This window comes from Vitis vinifera, chromosome 15 (assembly GCF_030704535.1).
Source record: "Vitis vinifera cultivar Pinot Noir 40024 chromosome 15, ASM3070453v1".
NCBI lineage: Eukaryota > Viridiplantae > Streptophyta > Magnoliopsida > Vitales > Vitaceae > Vitis > Vitis vinifera.
This window is the reverse complement of record NC_081819.1, coordinates 15,342,289-15,363,604: the sequence shown is the minus strand read 5'-3', so window position 1 is coordinate 15,363,604 and position 21,316 is coordinate 15,342,289. Positions and strand designations below refer to the sequence as shown.

The 21,316-nt window shown below is 35.8% G+C and overlaps 3 protein-coding genes and 1 long non-coding RNA gene across 5 annotated transcripts; 2 read left to right on the top strand and 2 right to left on the bottom strand.

Moving 5' to 3' along the window:
- Positions 1 to 7,992: 7,992 nt before the first annotated feature.
- Positions 7,993 to 9,466, bottom strand: LOC100251276 (uncharacterized). The gene is made up of 4 exons (XM_010663086.3): positions 9,380 to 9,466; positions 9,174 to 9,282; positions 8,782 to 8,842; positions 7,993 to 8,688 (listed from the first exon to the last, which is right to left on the bottom strand). Exons 1-4 carry the CDS (start codon positions 9,450 to 9,452, stop codon positions 8,344 to 8,346), a joined length of 588 nt encoding a protein of 195 aa, XP_010661388.1. The 5' UTR covers positions 9,453 to 9,466; the 3' UTR covers positions 7,993 to 8,343.
- Positions 8,479 to 9,992, top strand: LOC104881809 (uncharacterized). The gene is made up of 2 exons (XR_787738.3): positions 8,479 to 8,587; positions 8,765 to 9,992. It is a non-coding gene; the product is annotated as an uncharacterized LOC104881809 (long non-coding RNA).
- A 4,549-nt stretch (positions 9,993 to 14,541) lies between these two features.
- LOC100256428 (pentatricopeptide repeat-containing protein At2g44880) lies at positions 14,542 to 16,952 on the bottom strand. Of its 2 annotated transcripts, XM_010663091.3 has the most exons (2): positions 16,472 to 16,952; positions 14,542 to 16,384 (listed from the first exon to the last, which is right to left on the bottom strand). In XM_010663091.3, exons 1-2 carry the CDS (start codon positions 16,767 to 16,769, stop codon positions 14,928 to 14,930), a joined length of 1,755 nt encoding a protein of 584 aa, XP_010661393.1. In that variant the 5' UTR covers positions 16,770 to 16,952; the 3' UTR covers positions 14,542 to 14,927. The 2 variants fall into 2 exon arrangements, with proteins under 2 accessions (XP_010661393.1, XP_019081012.1); XM_019225467.2 differs by having other exon boundaries at positions 14,542 to 16,951.
- A 1,484-nt stretch (positions 16,953 to 18,436) lies between these two features.
- Positions 18,437 to 20,573, top strand: LOC109124012 (serine/threonine-protein phosphatase 7 long form homolog). The gene is made up of 6 exons (XM_059743166.1): positions 18,437 to 18,575; positions 18,667 to 18,724; positions 18,802 to 18,921; positions 19,019 to 19,624; positions 19,723 to 19,868; positions 19,962 to 20,573. Exons 2-6 carry the CDS (start codon positions 18,683 to 18,685, stop codon positions 19,975 to 19,977), a joined length of 930 nt encoding a protein of 309 aa, XP_059599149.1. The 5' UTR covers positions 18,437 to 18,575; positions 18,667 to 18,682; the 3' UTR covers positions 19,978 to 20,573.
- Positions 20,574 to 21,316: the final 743 nt, after the last annotated feature.

Sequence of the window (21,316 nt, the reverse complement as noted above, 5' to 3'; positions counted from 1 at the left end):
ACTTGTTAGATTCTTTGGGTTGGTGGAAGCAAGGAATTAGTCGAGGGAAAGAAAAAACAATTCCTATTCTTGCCTTGTAACTGGCTTTCTTGTTCTACCAGCAGTGTTGGGGGGGAGAGAGAGAGGGACCCATTTGACCAAATGTATAAATTAAGCTAAAAAGACAGCTTTAAGCCCCCCTATGTTGGGAGGTGAGAGTGGTGGCAAGTTGGAAAGTGGGACACTAGCTAGGAGGTTACAATAATTTGTAAGGTTTCACTACAATGGTAAGTATACTTTTTTTTTTTTGGGTACCTATGAAAAGGGTAATATTGATGATGTCACATATGCATTATGCCCTAATCTTATTTGTTTGTTTTATGTAGGAAGTCCCATTATTTTATATCATGATTCCATTGTATCGTAAGTTGATATTTTCTTTTGTATTTTAATCTCATTTGTTTGTATATTACTATTAAACATGTCTAAATCTCACGAGGTTCCAAATCGATCGTTATTATTTTCCTAATTTGTAATAGTTTAGGCAGGTACCTATTTGCATTCAGGAATGATACATTTTCTTGTAATTTTTTTCATAAAAATAATTCAGTCCAAAAAGAAAAATATAGGACATGTTTGGCAGCCTACTTTTTTCTTGAAAATATAGAAAAATATGAAATACACAAATTTGATTTTAAAATACTACAAGTTGTTTGTATTTTTATTTTTTCAACTTATTTTTTGTAATTAAAATTTTGAAATTGAAATCCAATTGGGTAGCCTCTTATCATTTTTCTGATTAGCAAAAATTTTAAAGAAAATGCATTTAAGGGTTTTTCTTATTCTAAATTGAAAATATATTTTAGATAGTGTTGGAGAATGCAAATTTTTAAAAATATTTTTAGTAATTATTTGTCCTAGAAAGTTTAGACCCTCGACATGAAGCTTGAAAATTTAATAATCATATTCGAATAATCAATTTGATTTCCCCACAAAATCAAAAAGCCAAATGCAATTCTTTCTAGAATTTGGTGACAAACGCTTGTTACAAGCCCTTTTTATATCAAATTTTGCACCTAAGACTATTTTGGAACAAAAATATAAATATAAAGTTAGATACTTAAGCCGTGTTTGGATACATTTTCTATATTTTATTTTTTAAAAATAAGAACTTTTATATAAAATATAGGTACTTTTATTATAAAAAATAAAAAAAATAGAATTTTATCTTCTATTCATAAAAGCCCTTTTGTAGACCCCCATTTTGGGAGCACTTTCTTTTTGAATTTGTTGCAGCTTATTTGGCCAGATGGAGCATTTCTAGGAGGCCACGTGTCAATCCCTGATTGGCTACCATGGAATCAGAACAGTGTTTTTGAAAGCCAATCAGAGATTGACACCTGGCAAGGAGGATCTGCAAAAGCTGCAGGTTGTTGAGGGGCAGAAGGCAGCTGCAGGGAGGATACGGTTGCAGGGGGGAGATATTTTTTTTAGAGGTGAGGCCGGCTGCAGGGTAGGGGGGCTTTTGATGCTGGTGAGAGAGTTACAGGGATGTAAGCTTGCTAATTTCATCGGCATTGGAGGAGGACTTAAGGCGCTTAGAGCTGAACAGAGCCTCACTGGAAAAGGGTTCACTCTCAGGTATGAATGTAGCAGGTATATTGTTTTATTTTGGATCTTTGCTATCTCTCTGCATTTCTTGTTGATATCTGGATATTTGTTGGTTTGCTTGGGGTGGATGATGAAGGCCACTTGTTGCTTGTTGATATATAATCTTGAACCCATGCTTGATGTTGTTAATCTTAATATACCTTGCTTCTACTGTGAAATATCCCGAGAATCATGCCCATAGTTGTATTTGTTGTGTTTATCTCACCTAACCAGAAGGCTCACTGATGATCTGTGAAGTGACGCCTCATTTGAGGATGTTTTAGTTTTTTTTATGCTCTGTTTCTATTGCTTCTTCTCTGTGGTGGTTGCCTTTTGTTCTTGAGACTTGTTCAATGCATGGGCTGCGAGAGAGGAGGAGAATCCAGGACTGACTCTGCAGCTTGAGCTAGGGGAGGTGTTCATCAGTGAAAATCATGGTAACTTGATGATGAGAACAGCTGGAAGGAAGCTCTCTGCTAACGTTCATGGCTCATTTCCTGATTTGAGCAGCCGCCCAATCTTTTGCAAGTGAATATGCAGAAACTGGCGTGCCTATGGATAATGATGATAAGTTGTATCTCTTTGGTCTGTTAATGTCTGAGATCAGAGGCTCCCACATGAGGTGTCATAGATGCCTGACATTGATCTCGTAAGGAGCAAGAATTCAGTAGCTATGACTTGGCAGAGCACCTGATATCACAAGAGTTGCAAAAGGAACAACTTCAACCACAGAACCGTCCATCTCCTCATCCCACACCTCATGTCATTGGGTCAGGTGTGGAGTAATTTCCTGGTTTTTCTTTTAGTCAGAGCAAGAACCCTGTTCTCCAACAGTCAGTCCATCATCCAGCATAAGATATGGAACATCTTTTGGAGCTTAAGTTACAACAGCAGCGAGAGTTTGAGCTTCATCAATGACATCGGTTTCGTCTATAGCACCTTCATCACCACCAAATGAAATTGCAGCAGCAGCAGCTACAACAGTCTCATATTCAACAATTGCTTCTTGAATAGTTGTGGCATCATCACATGCCTGATCCGGGTTTCGGGCAGTCAAAGATGGACCTTAGGGGCGACAACATGCTTGATCAGGTTTTGTTGAGGAAAAGCCTTCTCCATGAATTGCTTCAAGGCAACTGGATCCATCTTTAGAACAGATCATTCAAGCACAGATTGGTCAGAATGCATATAGAGGACGGTCAAATGATTTATTGGAGCTCATATCACAGGTGAAGCATGAGAATGCATCCCCCTTCAGAACAGCAGCTTCATTTTCGCCAAGAACAGTCACATGCAAGGCCTCTTTGGGCACTTCAATCCTCTCCTTATTATCCAAAACCTCCTGCTCGCTTGAAGGGGAGTCTGTTCCATCAAAACCTGAGTTCTCTCGCAGTGATAATGATGAAAATACAAGTGAAGGTGTTTTGGATGCTGTTCATCAAGTGGTTTATCTCGATCCAAGGAATTCAGATACAGGGATTACCATAGATCCATCCAACAAAGACCCAAAATTAGATACTGGCTTCTCACAATCCCTGAAATATGATTGCACTAGTCCGAAGGATAACGGAATTCCCCACAATGATATTGAGACAGAAACTGTGTTAGAAATGGCACTGGCGGGCCTAGAGTTGAAGCAGACAACTCTGAGAAATAATGAATTAATATTTGGCTTTGGTAGCAATTACCCTCAGCCTAATGAGGATGCTGTGACTTGTGTTGAGTGGGGAACAAGTTCTGGAAGCTGTTCTTTTGTTTCATCGTGGAAGGATCAAACATGTTTTAAAAATAACACCAATTGGGTTTATTGCTTGCACAAAACCCTTGCAGGAAAAAGGTTCTGAAAGTGGTGCTCTTACTCCATCTTATAAAGAACAAATATGGGGCGTTGAAAATAATGGGAATGAGTTTTCTATTGGCACAATGGATAAGCTCAAATTTGATGAAATAAACAACTCTAGGAATAGTGAGCTAATCATTACTTCTGGCAACATGAGCAACACTGGAGTAGTTATGGATGTCGTGACAAGTGTTCAGAAGCAAAGAGGATTAGTGCTAAATATGGTGTGCCAGCAACATCAAGGAAAGACCAGGGGCAGTATTGCTTTTGATATAAGTTTTGATGTGGAAAATGGACCAAAAGCTGCTGAGTATATTCATAATGCTATATCAGAGGGTCCCCACTTCGGCCATGGTGTTTGACCTTGAAAATTCTTCTATAGCAGTGAGAATTGAATAAGACATATTCTGGCAGATTTGGTTCTTATGTCCTCCTTGCTATACTTCAACCAGCAGAGGACCAATGCGGCACTCATAACTGTAGCCAAGAACTGCCCAATTTTACACGCTTCAAGTTGTGCATTCTGGACCCTACACAAACTTACCCAGTCCATCTCACTACCTTTCCTCTCTCCAATTTTTCATACCCATTGTCATCATATTCATTCCACCATACCCATATTTTGTTCCCATCATGCAAATACCCCACCATCCATCTGATTCACCCTCATCTTATCTCTATCATTTCCCATATGCATGGAAGTCTTTCACTTGGTCACCTTCATCCCATTACTTTTCCAGTTTTCGTACTTCATCACCCATACCCTTAACCCTATGCCTGCATCCTTCAACACCTCTTATCCTTCATGCCCTTTTCCTAACCTTCATACCCCCAATACCCTCATCGCCATACCACTTCCTCACACTATCCCACTCACCCATGTTCAAAAGAATGCATGGCTGAAACACTGAGGATGTTAAGGAGTTCCAGAGAGTGCCAGGGTGCAGATGTATATATATTTCCATGCAGTGAACAGCCTGTGTTTCATTCAGGTACCCAACCTAATGCTAGCATTGAGCCTTCCTTTGCACAGGCACAGCCACCACTTCCAAGTCAGCTGCTATTGCAATCTTTTAATCAGATTGGAGGCTCACATCTAAGGACAGAGTTCAGTAATCCTGCTGGAAGCTCCATGCAAGTGGACAGGGGATCTTTGCTTGGATGCCTTCCCGTCATGAGAGTACAATGGGAACACAGATCCCAAGACCTCCACCATTAGTTTCTGGGTTTGGCTCTAGCAACCCACCTCCATATCCCCCAATGTTAAACCCCGAGATGGGGAAGGCTTTGTTTCAGCGAGTGTCTCTTCAAACCTGTCTTAAGACCTAATAGAAGACAGCAAAGCTGATGTTGTCTATGCGAATCTAAGACACAGCAGCTATGGTGTTGCATCAGACGTGCTATTGGTGGTGGTTGCATGGGAGGTTCACCTCTTAAGGTCCTGATCAATGGCAGTTCGTTAATGGAGTCGAAGTTCTCCAATACAGAGAAAGAGGTCCTGAATGACTAAATGTTGTGTCACCTTTTTTATGAGTATTCTCAGATTCTCCTTGTCACTTCTATCAATATAAGCCCGAAGCAACTCCAGAGCAAACACCAAGTGGCAATGAGACTGAAAAGCTCATAAGGAGACAACATGCTTCATATTCAGACTGTCCTGCAGATTTTGGCAGCCAAGTGTCAATGTATGGGTACCGAGGATGCTACTGTTTGCTGTTAGTACATGTATGGATGGTGGAGGAATTTCCCTCATGTCATATTTGCAAGCACATAGCTCAATGCCCGGAATGTTCGACAGTTGTGATCCAAGCAAATGCGCATGGCTGTTTGGAAAAGTGCCAGCCTGAAGAAGCAAAGATGCTTGATGAAACCAATTCCTAATCCTCATGTGCTGGCGGGTATGTCTTATGGATTTTGAGAATCAAATGAACAGGATCCTAATGTTATTGAATTTTTGGAGTTAGTCCTCGATGAAAATGGATCATGCCGTGAGTCAGATGCAATGAGTCAAACACAGCTTGATGTGGAGTTTGATGCTTCAGCGTGCATCGTTGATAACATTAAAACAGAGGCATTACAAGAGATGGAAACAAATATCAGTGCTTTCAAGACTACCACTAGCAACAGTGCTGTCGGGTACAGTGGCAATATGGGTTTCTCACATAATAACTTCGGTGATGGTGCTTTCTCTGTTGGTTCAACTGTCAACCAGTTAGATAATTTGTTCAATAGCTTAGAAGAATCAAACAGTTATACAAATGCAATTGGCAGTAGTGATCTTACTGGAACTGTAATCAAGAGAAGGACATGGCAACCACAAATTCAATCAGATGCCAACAACTGTGGGCCACAAGGAACGGCACGAAGAAGAATTCGTCTGCAGACAAAACTGGAAGTTGGATATGCTCGTGGTATGTCAAGAGATTTGAACTGCAAGGGAGAAGCTGAGGTGGGACAAGCTTCACAAAGCGATACTGGTGGTACCACTGATGAGAATCAGAAAATTGAAGTCAAGAAAGTTGATCAAGAACTGAAAATGACACACATTGAGGCACTAAGCCATGGTGATGCTGTGAAGCTTGAACTTGCTGCTGTTAAGGAGTTTCCTGCTCTGGATTCATCCGCCCTAGACAAGGTTGTACAGTATCACTGCATGGCCACCTTTGACCCAAGGGCCATTTCCCATCTTTGACTTCTCAAAAATAATTTTCTTTTAAAAACCCTTTTCTTCAAATAAATTTTTGGGTTTTAGTCTTTAAATAACCCCAACTCTAATCTTTTCTTCTTCCTTAGAATTTTTAAGTTCCAAAAGTCCTATTTTCAATAAAATTTGGCCGCCATTTTCTTTTTTTGATGAGCCACTCTCAAATTTTTCATGGTTTTAAAATGTTTTAAAATAAGCTAAAATCAAATTCCATAATTCTAAGTGATAGAGTTTGTGGAATTGATTTATGCAAAAATGAATCGGGCTTTGGTGGGGGCCCCACATATTTGACTTCATGATTGATTGATTGATTGATTGATTGATTTGCCATACTTGATTGGTTTACTCTATTCCTTGATATGCACTTAATTATATCTGTTCATTGTTCACTAACCATGTTTCATGATAGCGCATTCGTGATTGCCGCCCAGGTGCGCATCTATTCATATTTCGCCTATTCTTTATACATGCTTTACTTCTCATATTGTGCATGATCGATTTGAGTATTCATCGATTTCCTCATTGATTGCCACGTCAGCTTCCGTCTATTAGTAGAGACCCGACTTTAGGGACTTAGAGGGGTGCTACGGTCTTTACCGTACCTTCCCGATAAGTAACCTGACCCCCGAACCCGATCCGGTTTTCACAGACCGCCTTTTCCAAAATAAGGAGTCACACTTAGGGTTTTTCTTTCTTATTTTGTTTACCCTTTAAAAATAAAACAAAAATAAGTGGCGACTCCAAGTCATTTTCAAATAATCAATAAAAATCAATTTTTTCAAAGAATAAAATCGAGCTCGTCATCGAGTGGGAAACGCATTCGAGCCATCGAAATGCGGGGTCCACACCTTTTCAAAATTTTAGAAATTTGAGAAATTGAAAATTTTTATTTTCTTAAATTTTAAAAATTGTTTTAAAATGCGCAAGATATATACTTATTTTTATGTATAGGTTACATCTTGCATAAGAATTTTTATTTTTATTTTTAGGATGCAATAGGATAAAGAAAATCACCTTATAATTGCATGAATTAGATACCAAAATTTGCTAAATCTCCATTTCCTGCTACCAAATCTATTGATGTTTGCCCATCCACTCAGGCCCTTTTTTTTTTTCACCCTTACATTTGTGTAGGTCAAAAACATTATGCTTGTGCTAAAATTATAATCTAATTTAAAATCAAATTAGAAAAAGTTTATGAATTTGAAAAATATTAAGAATTGTTATTTATTAAAGTCTTTTATGTTAATTAACATTCATAGATTATGTTTGTTTTTTGGTTGAAAAGAAAAACCCAAAATGTTTGACTTTTTGTATTTAGTTAAAAGTAACTCGTTATTATCAACTAACATAATTAAATTGAATTTATTATCAATAACAAGTTTATTTTAGTTATATTGGTTGATATAAGTTACTTTTAGTTGAATAGAAAATGTCAAATATTTTGATTTTTTCTATTCAACCAAAAAAATAAATACCACCCTAATCTAATATGAATTGGAGACATAGTGCAAATATGGTTAGTTTATTATGAATATAGGTTTGTTATTATGTTTAAAAAAAAATAGAATGCAATAAAACATTATTTTAGCAAAATTATCATTAATACTCAATCTCGTTGATTCCAACAAGTGATATCAAAACTGAAAGAATAGGGAGCATAAAAGGCCAAATCAAAGTTAATATATGACGTAATCTGTGTCGGTGAATTATGACTATAAATAATAACCTAGTTCATCAACTCCCAAAATTAATATAAAAACAAAATTTGTATAATTGGTGCATTCAGATGTTTGTTTTGTTTAGATCTCAAGATTTATTGTTTAGATCTTAAGATTCATATAGGATCAAATAAATAGTGGTTACAAGTTACAACAAAGTAAATGATTCAAAAGAATTTGAGAGAGAATTTATTGTTGACTCGAAAATAGGAATAAGAAGAATCACTTGTAAGAGGGAATTTACTTGCAGGGTGGGGATGGCTGGTAGGGAGAAGATGCTGTCTTGGGCTAACTGCTGCTGATTGTGGATGCATTTAAGACATTATACAATATAGGAACAAATAAATTTAATTATTAAAGCATAAGAAGCATAATCATGAAGAACAGAGTCCTCATGCATATGGGGGTAATACAAACAGCGATCTTGATATCACTTATGGGCCTTTGCTTCATCTTCTTTTTCTTCTCTCTTCTTTTCGTTTCTCCTCTCTCTTTTTTTCTTTGTATTCTGCTTCTTCACCATATTTTTCCGTAGCCTTTCTGATCAGCTTAACGGAGAAAAGCATCAGCAGTGTGACTGTGGGCACAAACAAGGCGTCGGGGACATTCTTGATCATTTTGAAGGGAGTTACATTCTCTCCTGCTCTCTTTGCCACCATGGAGAAAGGTGGTGTTGCCAGGCCTACTATCAAGGTAATGTTATCTATCTCGCCAGGCTTTGTGTTCTTAAGCAACTCCATGAATATTTTCTCCTTTTCCACATCACTAGAGCTTTTCCATTCTGTAAAAGCCTTCTGGCTTTTTTTTTTTTTTTTTTGGAGTAACATGTATGGTTAGGAGGCTATTCTGAAGTGGAAAATGATGCTGCAGAGACAATGGTAACTGACCTCTACTTTCTCACGTGATGGTGCTTCAAAATGTCTACCAGGGAACGCAGAGTTGGCAATTCTGAGGAAGATTGGTTCACCAGGCAAGTTAGACAGTTTGATAGAGGTGAATGACTACCCCTCTCCTCTCCCTCCCTCTCTCTCTCTCTCTCTCTCCCAGTATTAACACATGCCTACATGAAATGCTTGTGTTAAAATGATGGTTGGTTGTTTGGTTGCCTGGAAAATGTTGCAGAATAATCATAGATCTCGCTCCCTTTCTGGGCAACCAAACAGCACTTAAAAAGGAGACCATTTGACTGATTGTAGAGTTGGATTATTAGGAAGCTTATGACAAAGCTCTTCTCTTAACCTTTAATATTATCAGTTGTAGTTGAATTAGTGGTACTTACTCGAAGATACTGAGAATTTCTGAATGGAAGGCCTCCAGGTTGTCATAGTCCGCAGGATCACTGTAAAACATCTGAATTGCACGGCTCGCTAATTTTTGTGGCGTCAACTCTACATGCAAAAAGAATTGAGGGGGAAAATATGAAGAAGAAAAATAGAAAGAGAAAATAAAGAAAATAAGAGATGTTGAGGAAAGCCAATGGAGAACCTTTTCCCATGAGAAGCAAAGGGATGAAAGCGACTGGAGAACCTCTACGCCTGATACTCTGGACAAGCCCCATTTTTGGGATTAACACAACACCACAGTTGAACTCTATTCAACTGCGAGCGTCTGTATAATATATAGTGAAAGATAAAGGAATGACTTGTTAGACTCTTTGGCTTGGTGGAAGCAAGGAATTATTTGAGGGGAAAAAAATTCTTGCCTTGTAACATGTTAGAGAGAGAGAGAGACAGAGAGAGAGAGAGAGAGACCCATTGAGCCCATGTATAGATCAAGCTGAAAGGACATGCTAAAGCCTAGGTTGGAACATGAGAGTGGTGGAAAAGGTAAATTTCAATCAACCTCCCATAAGATTTCAATTAAATAGATTTGGTTATCATTAATTTGAAATTTTATTGATAAGGAAATAACAAATGAGAATGGGAGAAAGAGATGATTGAAATTTGTAGACTATAACATATGTGGGTCTCAATGCAACATTTTTATACTTATGAAAAAGACATCACCAATCAAGTAATATTATGTGCGTAACTCAGATCTCATTACTTGATACCCAAATTTTATATATTTGTACCATATACGAAGTTCCATTATTTTATATTATGGTTCTATCTTATACTATATTAGTATTATCCCATATATTGGTTTTATTTGCTTATATCTTATGTTTTTCGGTAGGCATAAAAAATCTCCCTCTACAAAATATCAAAATTTGAAAGTAGACGTAAGCTTTAAGTGGGGTGATTGAGTTTTCATTCTATTTTTTTATTTTATAAAAACATAAAAATGTATTAGTATTTTAATAAGAAAAACTATTTAAAAAAGTGAACATTTCTTTTTAATTTAAAACCAAGAAATAAATATAGAAAAAATATTTTATGAAGATAGAAAAATTTATTATTATTTTAAAAAGATAAACTATTTAAGAAAGGGAACAATTTTTACTTTAATATAAAGCCAATAAATAAATGTAAAAAAATATTTTATAAAGATGTAATTGAAATGTATTTGTTTTTCCGGACAAATGAATTTATTTGTGAAGAATAAATTTATATAAAAAATAATTCATGAAGATATAAAATTAAGGTGTAAATGTGGGAAAAATTTTAAAAAGAAAAAAAAATATGGAACTATATTAAAGATAAATAAATTCATCTTCAATTTAAGTGTAAAAATCGCCACAAAAAGTTGAACTTTATGATCTTTCTAGTGGTATGATCTTTTTCTATTTTTCAATAAATCACAGAATTATTTACAATGTTTTGTTGATTTTTTTTTTTAATTCAATGTCTTTGTACCTTGGTATGATTTCTTTGTACCGTGTCTTATTTTTTTATACTCAATGGTGTGAATGAAGTTTTACATGCTATATTTGATTTCAATGGATTTGCAACATGAATCAAAACTGAAAAGACTAAGAATAATCTACTTACCTCCAGCCATTGTAGTCGGTTTCAAAAACCTAGATTTCCAAACTCTATATCTCTTTTTTAGATGGTGTTTTTTCTGAAGATAAAAAAATGTAGCAGACGAGTTCGAGACCGCTTTTCATATCTTTATAACCGTGGCTTCCATCATACCACGTTGCTCTTGCCACCATGCATGAGTAGTTATTAGAACGTGCTCCTTAACCGCAGCGGAAGAGGGATGGTGGAGGACGTGGTCAAAGTGCTGGACCACATCATGAAGTGCTGGACGACGTGGTGAACGTGTTTAGCTAACAAATGACTCATTATTTTAAAAAGTGAAGTGTATTTAAGTAATTTTTTACCTTAAAATTGATCATAGGATTAATTTATCATCTTTATGTCATATATGTGTTCTTACAAGTTAATAAATGTGAATTTTTGTTTAACAATTTTTATCATGTAGCTCCATTGTGCTCCTCATCCTTCCAATTGTACTCTCAAGTTGTCAAATTCCGCTTCAAAAAAAGAAATTACAAGTAGTTTCAGGGCTTTGTACCCAAACTTTTATTTGATTGTATCCGAATCTCATATCTTTGTACTTTGGTCTTATGTACCTAATGTTGATTGTCTTAAATAAAAATATATTAAATAATGTAAATTCTTTCAATAAGGCAACAAAAGAATCCATGATATTTGTTTGAAATATATATATATATATATATATATATAAATATATATGATTGATAAGTACAATTATCATTTTTTCATAATTTTAGTGATCCCACTACCTTTCATATCTTCACAATTCATTCCCTAATTGCTTAATATCGTGCTCTAATTGTCCAATTTTAGTCCCAAGGATATAATTATTGGTACTTCGAAAGCAATGTAACCAAGGTTTCATTTCATTATACCTTGATCACATCTTTTTGTACTTTCATTTTGTGTCTTTGTATTTTATTCTTGTCTAATTTTGTATTGAAAGTATTTTCCACTCATTTATATTTAAAAATTTCAAAGTTTAATAATACAATCATTATATGTTTTGATTAAAAGTCTAAATTATGTAAAAAGAAAGAAGGTTAAATAACATTTTATATAGAATAATTTATTCGAAGTTTTTGAATTTGAAATTAAAAAACGATTGACATTTTTTTATGATAATTTATTTAAAATAATAAAATTATGATATTTTTATGTTATGAAAATAATTTTTTTGTTATACTTATATTTTATAAAATATTATAAAACTTATAGATAAGAAGGATAAATAATTGATAACATACTAAAATAAATAAAAATTCCACTTGGAAAAACTATTGCGATAAATATGCAATTTTTCATAATTTTTTGAAAAATAAAAATAATATACTAAATATGGAACAATAATAATAAATAACAATTTTATCATAAAAACCATCAAGAAATGATTGAAAATCAACAATGGATCATGACTTTTTTTATCTTTCCAATACCAATCATTTGATTTCTCTCACCTATCATAAATTGTCCCTTAATTGCCGATCTTTTATAAAAAATTTAATGTCTTATTTATTTATACCTTTGTTTCATTTCTCTATATCTTCATCACATTTGCTTGTACCATAATCTCATTTATTTGTACCATAGTCTGATTTCCTTATACCATGTCTTATTTCTTTATACTTTAGGCTCATTATTTGAAAAAAATAAATAAATAATAATACGTATTAGTAATTTTTTTTACCTTCAAGTTAATTATATAATTAATTTATCATTTTTTTGCAACATATATGTGTTGTTCCAACTTCCAAGTTAACAAATGCGAATGTTTATGATTTTACTCTCGTATGTTCTCATTCCCCTCCCTAATGTCCTAATTGTGCTCCTAAGTTGTTTAATTTTGCTCTAATGAAAGGAATTACAAGTAGTCCTAGAACTTTATACCCAAAGTTCCATTTGTTTGTATCCAGTTTCCGCATCTCTTTGTACCTTAGTCTTATAACTTTGTACCTTATGTCGATTGCTTTAAATAATAGAACATAAGAATTCATGATATTTGAAATATATATAAATTATTGACGCTTACATTTATCAAATTTTCATAATCTTAATGATTTTGCTCTCATACTTTCACAATCCACTCCCTAGTTGCTCAATGTCACTCCTTAGTAGTCCAATTCTGCTCTCTGGGACAGAATCATTAATGCTTCTAAGGCAAGTCCAATTCGCTCAAAGGTGGCTCTGTGTATATGGCTTCCACTAGTAATGTTGTGATGGAAGATATCACTACAAAGTTTTCATGCAAATTGGCAAGTGTTTGAGGTATGATAGTTGATGGGTCGGGTCTATCTTGTCTGCAGCTAGTGGACTAGAAGAGATAGGGAGATGTGGATCTTATACCCCAATTGTAATATCTTCAATTTATGTAATATCTTTCATAAATTCCAATTATATACAGTTCATGACCTATCATTTCTGGTCATCCACCAATAGTTCCCATCAACTCAAATCTATCTACTCTTCTACTAGAAGATAGTTTTGCAGCAAGTCATACACTTGTTGGACAACACACTTCTCTTTTAATACTAATGTTGTTGGTGTGGCTGAATTCCCATACTACGGTCACAAGGTTCAAAAATGGAAATTTTAAGCCTAAGGTCTTGTCATTGATCTTTCTATGCAGGAACCTTCTTGTATGGCAAAAGCTCTTCAAAATTGAAAGTGGAAGGCAGTAATGATCGAAGAAAATGAAGCCCTTGTGTCTTTACCTCCAAACATGAAATCAGTGGGATGCAAATGGGTTTTTAAGCTAAAAAAGAATCTAAATGGTTCGATCAATAGATACAAATACGACTTGTTGCAAAAGGATATCTCCAAACTCCTAGAATTGATTTCATAGAAACATTCTCACCTGTTGTGAAGGCTCATCTATTAAAGTTGTCTTAACTATAGCTTTGTCTTGTGGATGGTAAGTGAGGCAATTAGATGTTAACAACATGTTTTTAAATGGAAGTCTTCAAGAGGAAGTGTACATGGACCAACTGCCAGGTTTTGATCAGGGCCAAGGTCTAGTTGTAAGTTATATAAAGCTCTCTATGGCCTTAAGCAGGCTCTAAGAACTTAGTTTGAGAGATTAGAAGATTGTATTCACTTGGGTTCACCTCATCTAGAGCATATCAACCTCTTTTTCTAAAGATCACAACTAGCTCATATGTCTCTATCCTAGTCTATGTGGACAATGTTATCGTGATTAGGAATAGCAATAAAGAGTTAGAGCAACTTATTTTTCATTTAAACAAGTCATTTTCTCTTAAAGATCTTGGAGAGTTAAACTACTTCCATGGTATTGAAGTGAAGAAAGTTGCAGAAGGGTTCCACTTGTCTCAAAGGATATAAATCGAAGACCTCCTTCAGAAAGTGAAGATAGACATTAACGCTAATCCTCTACCTACGCCAATGATCGGTGGTCTCCAACTTTCTTCTTAAAAGGGCGATCCTATAAAGAATACGTAAGAGGATACAAATGTTGTAGAAGCTCTCCAATACATCACTATCACCAAACCTGAAATTGCGTTCAATGTTTACAAAGTGTGTCAACATATGCAAAAACCATTGGATACTCATTGAAAGGTTGTCAAGAGGATTCTGAGGTATTTGAAGGCAACCATAGACCAAAGAATTGGTTTTAGGAGGTCAAAAACCTTGAAAATTGTCTCACAAGTCGTTAATCTGTGCTTTTATAGGATTTAATAATCATATTCAAATAGTCAGTTTGATTTCCCCACAAAATAAAAAAACCAAATGCAATTCTTTCTTGAATTTGGTTGAAAATACTTGTTACAAATCCCTTTTATATCAAAATTTTCCAATACATTTTGATACAAAAAAATAGAAAGAGAAAAAACTAAGTAAAGATACATTACAATTGGAGAACTAAGAGAATACAACCTTTCTTGCTTCATAGAGAGAGAAAATCACCCTATAGTCACATGAGTTAGATAGAAGAATCTGCTAAATCACTGTTTCCGGCTACCAAGTCTGTTGATGTTTCCTTCACCTATAGTTAATGAGATTGTTCGGACTTAGGTTTTTCCTAAACCTCTGCATTTGTGCAGGGCATGATATTATGCCTTGCATACACTTCAACAATTCAACACATCTCTCCCTCTCTTCATAGTTTTAGTATGCAACCTTGTTCCCTTCATGTGCACCCATAACTGGCCTAAGACAGAATGAATGGCCTCCCATTTTGGATGCACTCTATCCCCTGCTACAAACTCCCAAACCCTACTATCAACTTCAATTGCACTGCAACCAGCCTCTTTCTTCACTCCATTCCTCCTCATCAAACCCTTAACTTCATCCGCTTCTTTCCATCTTTTCTCATTTGCGTACAAGTTCCTCAACATAATGTAGTTCCCATCGTTCCACGCCTCCATTTTAATTGCCTCTTTTAGTACTCTTTCGGCTCTTGCAACATCCTTGGAGTAGCCGCATGCAAATAGAAAAGAACTCAAGATTATCCCATTCGCTTCGTAAGGCATGCTCTCCATCAACTTCTCAGCCTCCTGCAAACATCCTGCCCTCCCCAAAAGGTCTACCATGCAACCATAGTGTTCAATTTTTGGGGTAAGCCCGAATTCTTCCATTGCTTTAAACCACCTCTTCCCTTCCTCCACTAACCCACTGTGATTACAAGCTGATAAAACGCCTATCATGGTTATCTCATTCGGCATAAAACCTTTATGATTCATCTCCATGAATAACCCCAATGCTTCCTTGGCACGCCCATTGATCGCAAACGCATTAATCAAAGCATTCCAAGAAGCGGTTTCTTTCTCAGGCATGTTGTCAAAAACTCCCCTAGATTTCACAATTTCACCACATTTGGCATACATATCAATGAGAGCGGTACCAACATTAGTTGCTCTATCAAGTTTCTTCCTCCGGACAAACCTATGGACCCAACCACCCAAATCCAAAGCACCCAAATCAGCTATTGCTGGAAGAACACTCACTATAGTAACTTCATCTGGTTCCAGTGATGTTGTTGATTGCATTTCATGAAACAGTTTCAACGCTTCATATGGCTGTTTGTTTTGGCGATATCCACTGATCATTGCATTCCAAGAAAACAGATTCTTCTCGGGCATGGCATCGAATAGCGACCTAGCAGAATCAAGATTACCATTGCTACTGTACCCATAAATCATAATCGTCCAAGAGACTACACTCCTCTCTGGCATCTCATCAAATAATTTTCTGGCTGAGCACATATCTCCCAACTTGACGTAAGCATCAATCATTGTATTGAATGCAGCTGAGTCTTTCTCAATCATCTGATCAAAGAGCTTTCCTGCATTATCCATATCTCCAGACCTCACATACCCACCAATAAGAGCAGTCCAAGACACTTGACTTCTATCAATCATTTCATCAAACAGCTTCCTTGCACAATCCATCTTCCCAAACTTCGCATACATGTCAACCAAAGCTGTCGCCGCATACAAATCCAAGCAAAACCCGACTGCCACAACATGACTATGAATCTCTTGACCCTCCCAAATCGCCATATTCAGTGCACAGGACTTTGCCAACACTGAAAACGTGAAACTATCAGGCGTAAAACTCGTATTCCTCCTAAGATCTCTATAAAGAGCGAAAGATTCAGAATATTGGCGCATACCCACATACGCTTTGATCATGGAGTTGCAAAGAAAGGCATCATCCCTGTGGGGCCTATGATCAAACATACGACGGGCGTGGACGATTCCGGCAAGCGGGTCATACAGAGGAGCCAGAAGGGCGATGGAAGAGCAAGTTGCAATGAATTTAGTGAAGAGATTGGGGTTGGTTTCGAGGGCGTTACGGAGCATGAAAGCGTGGATTTGGAGGAGGTTGGCTCTGGTTTTGGATTGTTGGAGAAGAGAAAGGCATTTTCTCTCTATTGGACTCCAAAGCGATTGTTGTTGGTTCCCTCTCATTGGTTGAGATCGCAGTTCTCCATCTCTACAGCGCAGCCATTCTCTCCCTCTCTCTAAATATACCGTTGTTGTCTGCTCTCTGCAAAGTCTCTCTACAGTTGCATCAACAAAACCCTGATCTCTGTCTGTCAAATTTTTTCCCACCACCGTTTTTTGAATAACGGTTTTGTTAGTTATACAATTTTATATTCAACTTTCTATTAACATTAGGAAAATTCTACAATACCTCCGGTACCATGCCTCCATTTTTTTTCATCCATTGGATGAAAATGATTAAATCTCAGCCATCCAAATGAAAAAGAAAAAAAAAAATTTCAACCGGGTACCTCCCCCTCCCGTTCTCTCCTCCTTTTCCCCTTTTTCCCCCTTAATTTGCTCTCTTCCCCTCCATAGCTGGCTGTCTCACGCATCCTCCATAGCTGCCGACTTCCTCAGCTCACCCATTTCCCGCCCCTCCATAGCTGGCTGTCTCACGCATCCTCCATAGCCGACTTCCTCAGCTCACCCATTTCTCGTCCCTCCATAGCTGGTTGTCTCACGCATCTTCCATAGCCGACTTCCTCAGCTCACCCATTTGCCGCTCTCATCTTTGTTTGCCGACTTCCTCATCTTTGTTTGCCGACTTCCTCCATAGCTCACCCATTTCCCGCTCTCATCTTTGTTTTCTCTCCCTTTTCCCGTTTTTCTCTCCACTGATTCTCCACAGTTGGGTGAAGACCACGGTCGGCTTCAATCGGGCCAACCTCTTCGAGGCCGACGTCGCAGACCTTATCAAAGACGTCTCCATAGCTAGGTGGAGACCACCTTCACCGTCAACCAGGATCAAAGACGTCTTCACAGGTGGGTGGAGACCACCATCGCCGTGAACCGGGCCAACCTCCTCCAAGCCGACGTCTTGACCTCATCAAAGAAGTCTCCCTCAAGGACCGCGAGCTCAGGATTGTGGGCGAGGTCGGTGCCAAGATCCGAGTCTTAGACTTCATTTCTCCTGATGTCCAGGTCAGCTATTTTTTCTGCTAGATTCTTCTTCTCGAAGATTTTATGTAAATTTTCTGAATTTTTGCTTTCTCTCCCCCCTACCCTTGCATTTTGTCACACGGAGAATTTCGGTTCTTTCACACGGAGAATTTTAGTGGAATCTTCATAACCCTTGTGTTTTCTTCATATTTTATATTTTGTTTAAGAGGTGTAAGAGGGTGTTTTCAGGTTCTAAATTTAATGGTTTAAAAACCCGAATTGAAGACGTAGCTGGAAGAAGAAGAAGAGGACGTGTAATTCTAAGGAAAAGAAAGCTGAGAAGGACACAATTGTTTGTTACTCAAAAGGCGCTTGTATCCTAATTATTTGGCGAGTTCTATATAAAGGGAAAAAAATGTGAGTAGTAATTATGTGTTTTACAATATTGTGTCCATTATATTTCATGTTTTTTGTTAGATTTATGGATTGATTACATTATAGAAAAAGAGTGTGGTTAGATTATTGAACATTGAAAAAAATTTATATGTTAATTTTGTCATCATTTTAAATGTAAAGATATTTAGGGAGGATGTTGTAGTTGTAATGGTATTTGTATTTTAATTGGCATTTGATTGATTGTAGTAAGATATAAAAATAAAATTTATTGAAATGTGAAAAAAACCTTATGTTGAGATAATGTGGTGGTGAAAGTATGTTTGATTTATTATATCCGAAATCATATTATAAAAATTGACTTAAATGATTTGATTTAATTTTTAGGAGCGAACGCGATGGTCTTGAAGTTGTTAGAAATCCAAAGAGGCCTATCGGCGCTTGGATACATTACTAGTAAGGGAAAATAGAAATATGTAAAATAATATGTTTTTTAATGTATTTTTTGTGGTTGTTATTGTTAAATTTGTTTGAAATTGTTTTGTAGTAACGATCAATTAGCCATGATGAAAGAGAAGGATAAAGGAGTGAAGATAAATGATGATGTAAGGAGTAATATTGTTATGTCTAATATAATTACATTTTAAAATTAGAATTTAAATTATGTGACCAATTAATGTAGTTGAGGAAAAAATTGGGCAAGAAGTGGAATGCCCTTTCAAAAGTAGAAAAAGAAAATTTCATGGCAAAGTCCAAAGAAAGTTCAAAACAATATTCACTTCAAAAGGGTGTGGTTCCAAAGGTAATTTTTTTTGTAATGAATATTTAATTTCTTTACTTATGTATTTGTTGGAAATTATATTAATGTAAACATGTTTAATGTTTGTGTATCTTTTCAGTTATATCTTCAAACTCGATGCTCCCCCGAGCGAGTGATTAGAGTGATTGAAAAATTAGAACCAAAGCAAAAGGTAGCCATAGAAGAAATAGGATTTGGTAGCCTCTTGCAACTTCGATGTAGGAAAATTGATCATGGGTTATGTCTTTGGTTGATAAATAGTTTTAATCCGAACACTTATATGTTACAGTTGTATAATACTTGTATCAAATTATCCCCCATTGATGTTGAATTTATTATGGGATTGAGGGCAAGAGGGTTCAAGATTGGCATGAACAAAGATGTTGGCCATAAAAATGATTTATGTAAAAAATATTGTGATAAAAAAGGGCGATTGCCATTAGTGATGTTAGAAAATCAAATTAGGGAGGATAAAGAGGGTGGAAACGATTTTAAAGTTCGTTTTGTATTATTTGTGTTGGGTGCATTATTGTGCCCAACAATGAAGCTTTTTGTGAATCGTTCTTTCTTACATCTTGTGGAAGACATCGATTCAATAAAGAAGATGAATTGGGCAGAATTTGTGTTGTCCTATCTTGTGCACGGGATTGAAGAGTTTAAGAAGAAACAACAAAGTGGGGTTTGCGGTTGCTTATTGTTTTTAATGGTAATGTCCTTGTAATTAATTTACATCATAGTGAAATACGATTTTGTTTTAATATAATTTATGAACTAACTATATATCTATGTCAAATATACTCGTAGTTATTCTACCACGAGCATATATCGTTTGAAGAGAAATTTCTACCGCTATATACTCGACCTTCTCCTCGGATTATTGCTTGGGGAGATGATGAAGTATTGGACAGGAAACGAAGATTGAAAAACTTGGTGGATATGCAAATGAGAATGTAAGTTATAGTTTTGAAAGTCGTTTACTATTGATTTAAGTTTTTAGTGATTTAAAATCTGATATGTATTATATTTTGATGAATATATTGTAGCTCAAAATATGGGTGATAGAAAATGAGATAAGGGATTGCGTTGATGGAAATGCAACGACAATGGCGAGTGAGAATGAGGACGATGAGAAATTTGTAATCAACCTAAACAAAGATGTTATTAAACGAGTAAGTGTTTTACAATATTCATCGTGACTATCTATATTATCATTGAACCTTTGTATTATGATGTTATTAATCACGTTCGTATATATCACTAGGTTGATGGTGGGAACTTAATGGAGATGGATAAAACCTTTAAACAATTAAAGACACATCTAATTGATATGGCTTGTGGTGCAAGTAGTAGTAGTTGTGATCAAATTTTGGCTAAATTTGAGGAGAATTATACTACAGTGAAAGGTCTCTTCCTTAGGTCAAGCGGAAAACCTTTGAGAATGCACGAGGAAGAAACGAAAAATGACATGCTCTCATGCGAGAGAAGTTTGGAAGATACGAACAATATGAATGTGAATGAACATTATCTTCACACTTTGTCAAATGAGAAGTTATGCACTGAGGACTTGAATGAAAAGAATGAAGATGCATGTGCTACATCAATTGAAGTGCATATCATTCCAGACAAAAATCAAAATATTTTACCACTTTCAATCAAAAGGAGTAGAAGAGATTATGGAAAGGTATGTATCATATAAAAGAAAAAATTATTTTCTTTACAACTACTTAACCATTACATAGTAAATAGATATATATTAATGGCATTTTCCATATTAGGAACCATTACGAGCACTATGTGGTTATCCTAATCATGTCATGAAAACACGTTCATCAAGGGAGAGGAAACCAAGTAAATTCAAGGTCTCCCCGTTTGTACACAAATTAAGGAAGATGGTAAAACGTGAAGCATCAGAGGTATAATACAAATAGTTTAATATCATTGTTCTTATTTTTGATACTTAACATATATAGTTAATAATTATGTCTTGTTTTCGAATTAGTTAATCCCCATGTCCATTCGTGAAGACGTGGTGGATACTCAATCATTCAATGTACTTCAATCTCTTGTCGCTGATTATGTTTTCAATAAAGCATTGTCAAAAAGGTTTGTCGCATCTAGAACATTCATAGATGTGTTGTTACAATTTTAGCCTTCATATGCTTCCAATTTACCCAAGTTTGTTTGAACATATTATTATTTTAGTGAGCTTCTTGTTGACTTTGGTCATGAACATGGAGTTCGTGGAGATTTTGAGTGCTTACGTCCTAGACAAAATTTAATGGATTTTGTAAGTACCTACTTCATTTATATCAAATGCATGCTATATTAGTTAAATAAATTTATTGAAGTTATTGTTCAACAACAGGTAATAAATCTAGAAGCCTCAAAGCTAAATTAT

Excerpts from the sequence above, each read along its gene's own strand:
- LOC109124012 (XM_059743166.1), top strand. The coding sequence starts at position 18,683 with ATGATGAAAGAGAAGGATAAAGGAGTGAAGATAAATGATGAT. Across the intron at positions 18,725-18,801 it reads GAGTGAAGATAAATGATGAT|TTGAGGAAAAAATTGGGCAA; the intron begins GTAAGGAGTAAT and ends CAATTAATGTAG. Across the intron at positions 19,625-19,722 it reads GTTGCTTATTGTTTTTAATG|TTATTCTACCACGAGCATAT; the intron begins GTAATGTCCTTG and ends ATATACTCGTAG.
- LOC100251276 (XM_010663086.3), bottom strand. The coding sequence starts at position 9,452 with ATGGGGCTTGTCCAGAGTATCAGGCGTAGAGGTTCTCCAGTCGCTTTC. Across the intron at positions 8,843-9,173 it reads GAAATTCTCAGTATCTTCGA|AATTGCCAACTCTGCGTTCC; the intron begins GTAAGTACCACT and ends AATCTTCCTCAG. Across the intron at positions 8,689-8,781 it reads CATCACGTGAGAAAGTAGAG|AAGGCTTTTACAGAATGGAA; the intron begins GTCAGTTACCAT and ends AAAAAAAGCCAG.
- LOC100256428 (XM_019225467.2), bottom strand. The coding sequence starts at position 16,769 with ATGAGAGGGAACCAACAACAATCGCTTTGGAGTCCAATAGAGAGAAAA.